The sequence below is a fragment of the Synchiropus splendidus genome, chromosome 2, assembly GCF_027744825.2.
Source record: "Synchiropus splendidus isolate RoL2022-P1 chromosome 2, RoL_Sspl_1.0, whole genome shotgun sequence".
In the NCBI taxonomy this organism is placed as follows: Eukaryota; Metazoa; Chordata; class Actinopteri; order Syngnathiformes; family Callionymidae; genus Synchiropus; species Synchiropus splendidus.
In genome coordinates this window covers 19,572,145-19,579,812 of record NC_071335.1, presented here as the reverse complement: position 1 = coordinate 19,579,812, position 7,668 = coordinate 19,572,145, and the positions used below count along the sequence as shown (strand labels likewise).

General features: G+C 43.5%; 1 protein-coding gene across 1 annotated transcript; it reads left to right on the top strand.

Annotated features, from left to right (window-relative positions):
* The first annotated feature begins 2,359 nt into the window (after window positions 1-2,359).
* Window positions 2,360-6,477, top strand: rtn4rl2a (reticulon 4 receptor-like 2 a). Its single transcript, XM_053855993.1, has 4 exons — window positions 2,360-2,495; window positions 2,946-3,172; window positions 3,692-3,925; window positions 4,036-6,477. The coding sequence occupies exons 1-4, from the start codon at window positions 2,438-2,440 to the stop codon at window positions 4,885-4,887; spliced, it is 1,371 nt and encodes a 456-aa protein (XP_053711968.1). The 5' UTR covers window positions 2,360-2,437; the 3' UTR covers window positions 4,888-6,477.
* Window positions 6,478-7,668: the final 1,191 nt, after the last annotated feature.

Sequence of the window (7,668 nt, the reverse complement as noted above, 5' to 3'; positions counted from 1 at the left end):
CCTTGTGAAGAGCCAAGCCTCGTAACATACATGAGCTTGTCCAGTACGACTGGTCAACTTAAGCAGCTAAAACCTTACAACTGTTGGGCTTTTCAACACATCTATTTATGACTGGATGAATCGTAGAAGACCCACAAAACATAAATCTTCCCGTCCTCATTCACAGGCTTGTGACAGTTTGCTGTCAATGCCGGATTTCCACATGATAAAAGAACACATCATGAGGCCATCAGATCTAGTAGATAATTTTGAGTGCAACAAGGGTCGAGAAGTATTATCATCCATAAAGAGACTAATGGCGCTCTTCCACTGTACCGGATGTAGGATTTGTGGAAACACTTCCTAGGCCATTCCGGGACAAGCAATGACAATTGCGCTGATTTTCAGAACCTCCTCCAGCCAGCAGGTTCTCGTGCACAGGTCGGGGAGGGCTATGGCATCACAGCAAACTCATCGCTCACACAGCTCTTACAGTGAGTTTATCAGTGATAAAGGACTATGAACAAGGCTATGATGCTCCGTGGTCAGACGATGAGCTGCAGACATTTTAAAGCTTGCACACATGTGAATCATTCTTAATCATTCTTAAGTGAAGTCTGGGCTTCCTTGCTCCGAATGCTGCCTCCGCGACCCGACCCCGGATAAGCGGCAGAAGATGGTGAAGGTGAAGTTATGTTTGCAGTAAACATGTTGTAGAATCATACTTGTATCACATGTTTAATCGGTCGCAGCATAAGATAATATTTGGAATAACATTTGTGATCATCAACAATTCATCATTTCTTAACAACCAGATCCTGGTCAAAATCCTAAATCGTGCCACAGAACTGCACATGCTTCTCTAATTCCACTGTCACATCTGATTCATCCAGGCTGTTCCGGGTTCTCGAACTGGTGATAGAAAAGGAACATAGATATTTTTCAAAGACAGTAGAAAAGCTTGAGTAATATCTTCAGTGATCACATGGCTTTTGTTTGCAGAACTTAATCCGAACTTCAATATGCACTTATGCTGAGGGCCTCACTTTGATCCCTGTTTGCACGTAGTACACAATGAGCACTATTCATAAGTGTGGACTCTTTGGCAGATTGCACCACCACATGAAGAAACTTGATGAATCTGATGATAAATGCACTAAGATAGAAAGAGACAAACCATCATGTGCATTGCTCAGTAATTATATATATATATATATATATATATATATATATATATATATATATATATATATATATATATATAAATGTATGTATGTATGTGTGTGTGTGAGAACAAAAGGTATGCACTTGTTTTTGTCCATGAATACATTTCATTTATCATATTTACTTAATACCGGCTCATCCTCCTTTCACTTGATATTTGTCACTGTTATTATGTGTGCTGAATAAACATCACATTACTACAGAACTGCAATGGCATTGATGAGATACAAGGATTTCTTCGATTTATGACCATGACCTATTTGAAAATGAAAACGCGTTAGGTACACATTGTTCATTTGACATTGCGCGATGGTAAATGTGAACTATGCTTCTGTACCAACTTTACCATGCCTGTTATTCATAAGAAATCATTGCTCTACATCACCTCGCTCAGAAGTGTTCCTAAAACAGGCCACAAAACTGTGAGGCCTGTTCATGTTGAATTTAAGCAATTCAAATGAATGAAATCCATAAATCTGCTCGAATGATGCTTTACCTCGTGGTGATCTCAGTGTGGTTGTTTTCAACCCCTCACTGTCCTTAAATGGAAAGTAATAGATTGGACTGTGAGCAATCCTCCAGTAAAGGCCAGTAAATTGTGTGCCATGTCTCCATCATCAGTGGAATTATGTCAGCAGCTATAATTAATGCTCATCATGTTTGATCTCGATTTTAATTACTACTCTTAGTTGGAGTGAATTCTCTTCTGGTGCTGAATCATCATACGGGGGCATCCTCGTTTCCTTAGACTGAGAGATCCTCTGCTGGATCTTCTGTCTGGCCGTGGTGCGCCGGAAACGAGCCATAACAGTCCAGGAAGCGCAAGAGATGCTCTCCTCCACAGAGAAGCAGTCATCTCCACCGCGCGCCCTCCTCCCTCCACTTTTCGTCTCTACACCAATCAGAAGTCTCCTCCTATCAAGTGCTGAACGCACGTTTGCATGAAGCCTTTTACGCACGTACCCGGCTTCCCAAGAGAATCCCCCTGCGCCCGCCCCGCCTGTTCCGCTTCTCCCCGCCTTCAATGAATCCTGACCCGGAGTCGGTGACGTAGGAGATTCCACGATGCCCACTGTCGTAGGCATCAGCGGGATTCTGGAGTATATATGCCACACTGGTGGCCAACGATCATCACTCACTCAGTCGCTCCGACTCCGGGACCAGAGCATCAGCGGAGATAGCAGACTTTGATTTGTTCTTGAAGGCTAACTCGCTTTTGGGCTTTTGGTTCAAGATGGAAACCTGTTCGATTCTTCGGAGCCGACGATGCTCCGTTGTACGCTTCTGCAAAAGTAAGTGTGCGGCGTTTGGAACTTTGCGCGTCGGGACTTTAACCGGAGATGATTTCTACCGTGTTTTTTACTACTATAAACAACGCAGACATTTTGCCGTTTTATGTCGCTCTGTTTTAATAATTTAATTTAAACAGAATTTGACATACACACGAAGGTTTCATCGCGTTGGTCTTAGGGTTTATGATACCCTGATTGACTTGGTTTGAATTTTATCTTGTTTTCCATAACCTGGCACTGTGCGTAATGGCGAGCCCTTTCGCGTAATAGGGAGTTAACCTGAATAATATTCTTAACTTGTGCTCTGATTATTCTATTTAAACACATAAATTTGAAGGTATAATAAAGCAGACAGTGTTGTCAATTACAATCGCTCACTAAAATGAAAACTGGCTGAATTGAGAAGAGCAGCATCTCACCTCGTCCTTCTCCATCTCTGTTCTCCACCAGGTGGTCTGTCCCTTTGGCTGGTGGTGTGGATGGTCCTGGCGAAGCCAAGTCTTTCATCGGCGTGTCCGCACTCTTGTGTGTGCTACCCGACCCCCATGACTGTGAGCTGCCAGGCGCAAAACTTCACCGCTGTGCCAGTGGGAGTGCCATATGAGTCCCAGCGCGTATTTCTCCAACACAACCGGATCGTGGAGCTCAGAGTTGGTTCTTTTGGCTTTGGAACTCAGGTAAGTGAAGGGCAAAATGGGCTTGAAAATGCCTTGAAGAAAATAAAAATAAATAAAAAATAAAAATAATATCCAGGTCATAATAAATATTAGCTATGTTTTTACATATTAAAAAAAAATCCAAACATATATATGAAAACATTTTTATTTCCCTTTTTTAACGATTTTTTAGGGTTTATTTTTAAGGTTTAGGTTTTATCCTAGTGGATTTTTCAGCTAATTATATTTTCATAAATGCAGAGACTGATGTTGCTCCCGATCAGACCAATAGAGCTTACAGAAGTCAGAAGAGTGTCATCTTGTGTTTCACGCCATGAGACTTGTTAAGGGAAGTGCAAATAGCGAGTTGAGAGTGCTAGATATGTTAGAGCAAAGTCCCATAACAGGAAGTATGAATATTCATATATACATCAAAGGATTTTGACTATTAAATCTCTTAATGAGTATAAAATCAAACTCACAGTAAATGTCTGGAGCAACATTGTTTAATAGTTTCATTTGATGTGTGTCTGCTCTCAGGTTCTCTGGCTGTTCTCCAACAACATCACATGGATTGAGGCAGGTGCATTCAGTGAGCTGAGGGACTTGGAGGAGTTGGACTTGGGGGACAACCCAAATCTTCATAGGCTGGAAGGAGGAGCTTTCCGAGGGCTTGAGAAGCTCCAGAGCCTCCACATGCACCGCTGTCGCCTCACTGCGCTGCCTCATGACATCTTTCACAAGCTTTACAGCCTGCAGTTCCTCTACCTGCAGGTAGGAGTGCTGGAGGCAATGAGAAGTGTTGGATGGACACAACACACACACATTTGCTCCCACTCACACAGAGTGATGTAATTCTCACCATCTTCCTGTTTCTTCTGCAGGAAAACAACCTCCACTTTCTGCAAGATGATATTTTCTCCGATCTCATCAACCTGAGTCAGCTTTTCCTGCATGGCAACCGCATCCGCACTCTCTCAGAGAATGTGTTCCGTGGCCTGGTCAACCTCGACCGTCTGCTTCTTCACGACAACCGCATCAGACAGGTCAACCGCCGGGCATTCCGTGATCTCGGCCGGTTGACCATGCTCTTCCTCTTCAACAACTCCCTGGCTGAGCTGCCCAGTCAGACCCTGAGAGACACCCAAGGCATTGAATTTCTGCGGCTCAACGCCAACCCATGGTCTTGTGGCTGCGAATCCCGTGGCTTGTGGGAGTGGTTCCGTGAGGCCCGCGTGTCATCATCCGAAGTCATCTGCGCCTCTCCATCCACACGCCGCGGCCAGGATCTCCGCTTCCTTCGTGAGATGGACTTCGCCCTCTGCCCTCTTCCTGACCCTGGCTCCATCGCTGGCTCCACCACCACCACCTTCAGCACCAAAACACGCTGGTGGTTCCACAAAAACAAACCCCAGTCATCAACCAAGGGCGTCTTTGAGAAGGCCTCTGAAACCGTCAAAGCTGGTTTGTATGGCAAAGGCCCGTCCTCTACGACATCGGTGGTCAAGTACGAGCTGGGTGAGGAAGAACTGGCCCTGCCAAAGCTGGACCCCGAAGAGTACTGGACGAACTACGGTAACGAGGACTCTGGCATCACCCTGAGGTGCTTTGAGCTTGAATGCCCACCAGAATTCGAACTGCCTCCCTTTGCATCTGCTCCCTCCACCTCCTCTTCTCCTTCTGTTCTCTCCCTACTAACCCTCTCTATACTCACCCTCCATCTAATATCTGGTTGAATTTGTGGTACCCTCTTTGGGCCTGTTTTAAAGGCTCCAAAGACCCTGTAAGACCCTTTATACCCCCTTTGCCCATTCAGCTGACAGCCAATGACCAAGGCTCAGCGAGGGAGATTGGGGGATGGTTCAATTCTGAATCTCCAGGGCTTGACAGATTCCAAAGCTGCAATGATATTTCAGTTATGATCCTATAACTATATTGTCAATCCTCTACAGGTATGACTTTCTGTGTCATACTTGTATGATGTCGTGACTCCCTGCAATCAGGGCTTAGAGGGCTTAGTCCATCAATGTCAGTGCATCTTGACATCAGTCGTCAGTGATATGTTGTCACAATTACAGTGTTTTTTTTAAATGAACCCAGGTGAACTGGCTGCTCTGGTAACTTTTAATACTGTACTGACAATACCGTAACACTTAAAGTGTCATGTAAATAGATAAATGTTATCTGTTCGTACCGCATCAGTATTAACTAAGGCTTCTGTCTCAGTCCAAGGGAACTGTGAAGGCCAATGTTTCTACAGGTCTCCGCGGACAGTTAAGGCATTTGCAATTGGAACACACACGCGGTAACTGAGAAAGTGGGCGTGAGTGGGATGACAAAGAAAACATATGATGAGAGGCAATGTGAGGAGGGAAGTGAGCAGTCCGGAAAGATGAAAGCCAGTGTTAGGGAAAGTGATGCCACAGTGTGAGGAGGAGCACGAGTAGCAGCAGAGTTCTGATGTTTTATATTGATCTGCCGTAACCTCCATTTCCTGTGTGGTGCCATTAGCGTCAAAGAAGCTTCTGTGGAAGGCACTTTACTGGGCTTACAAATTCAAATCAAAACAGAGTTGGGCGGGGTTATGACTTGAGAAAAATATAATTATCAAACCAGCTAGCAAAATTATCTGAGGGTATCAACAAACCTGCTACAAGACGAGACTAAAAGCTCCTTTGCTTTTTTTCTTCGGTTGTGGATAAACGAGGATGAAAGGATTCACAGTCTGGCAGACAGTCAAAGGCAAATACGTCAGTGGATTGTCACTTTCGTGAGTAACCAGCAGGGACAGCCAGATGGCCACTTGAGGTGCAAATTTGCAGATCACTGTGTGCGACTCAGGACCAGTGAATGGAAGGGTGTGAGGTATAAATCAGCCTCACTTAAAGATCAAGTGAAGTTCAGCAGTTTGAAAGTGTTGGGCCGTAGGAGTCAAAACTGAGTGGAGATTTTAAATCCCATCACTCATCAATTGGTAGATGTACTATTTTAATCCTTTATCCATGTTTACACTCTGCTAGAGTCGGTTAAGACGTATAGGAGTTGAAGGTCCAATCCTGTAGGTGGGAAAGAGTGGCACTGGTGAGTTAGAGAGACGAGCCCCCTCACATTCCTAGAAGGATGATATAACAAACGAAGGAATCGTAGTGAGTGATAACAGAAACCATGAGGTGCTGTCTTATTGAGTACGACAGAAAGTATAGTGAGATCGCTGTCTGATGTCTGAAGTGCCAGTTGTTTGTGAAAGTGCTTTTATTTTGTAATATCTGTGACAGATTTCAAGAGATTGTATGACAGATTGAATTATTTGTAACCTATTTTTTGTGAGCGAGAAGACAAAATGAATAAATTCATACTTAACTAAATGGTTTTGTGTGGGTGTTTCAGTCTACGTTGGCTCTTGAACATTTCGACCTGAAAATAGAAAACTACATATGAATGAGCATTAACAAAGGCGCTCTCTCTCGCCCTCTCTCTCTCTCACTCAATCTTCCTCATCTCTCTCTCTTTTTCTCTCTCACACGTCCCTATACGCACTAATAAAAAAACATTGTATGAGTGCTCAAGGCTACTTTCTCCTCTGTGCCATAGTCTCAGGACTTCACAGTCATGAATCATCGTAACACAATAAGCATTTTAAATGCTTAAATCCTTGTCACATCAATGATCCCTTCCAAAAGCATGACTTACAAACAACAGACAGGCATTTTCTTGGTAATTTACCCCATTGACCCATCAACACAGAAGGAAGATATGAACTTTTCAGACAGAAAAGTCATGTGTCAGGCCTGAAATATGTATCATGTAGTTGTTTTTGTCATGAGCCACAGTTCCACAGCTTATGCAAAACACATTGTTCTGTCATCTGGGATTGGTTTTAGACAGTCACAGTTGCAGAGAGAACTCGAGACTGAATACACTGCTCTGGTTCTTAAACACGTCCCATTGACAATAAAAAGATAGCAGGACCTTTGCTCTGGCAGCGCTTCATACTAGGTAAAATGCTTGAAAGTTCATACTTGATGTAACCCTGATTATTATTATTATTATTATTATTATTATTATTATTATTATTATTATTATTATTATTATTATTATTATTATTATTATTATTATTGTGATTATTGTTCTAAGCACAATAAGTGGCCGTCTGTGGGAGCCATACGTCACTGACTGTGAAAGCAGACAGAGCAGATATAGAAAAGTCACACACAAACACGCACCAGCATGTTGCGATGCCCAAATAAGGATGAAACAAGTGCAGATGGCTCATCCTCCAGGTTTCTCATTGGTCTCTGAGCTTCTGTGCCGGAGGAAAAAAAAAAACTCAGTGACGCACTTTCTTCACACGATCCATACAAGCTGTGTGGACTTGATTGGATCCCCTCCATACTGCTCAACACCCATCAGCACACATGACAATCACGTGTTGAATGAATATCCACGAACTACGACAGGCTCACTCCTCGTGTTTTTGAACTTGTGAGTCAGTCTTCTTCTCGCAGCAAACATTGGTG

What these genes read in the sequence shown, in the direction of transcription:
- rtn4rl2a (XM_053855993.1), top strand. Translation starts at nt 2,438, where the DNA reads ATGGAAACCTGTTCGATTCTTCGGAGCCGACGATGCTCCGTTGTACGC. An exon ending in CGTTGTACGCTTCTGCAAAA is followed by an intron (nt 2,496 to 2,945) that starts GTAAGTGTGCGG and finishes GTTCTCCACCAG; the next exon opens with GTGGTCTGTCCCTTTGGCTG. An exon ending in TGCAGTTCCTCTACCTGCAG is followed by an intron (nt 3,926 to 4,035) that starts GTAGGAGTGCTG and finishes TTTCTTCTGCAG; the next exon opens with GAAAACAACCTCCACTTTCT.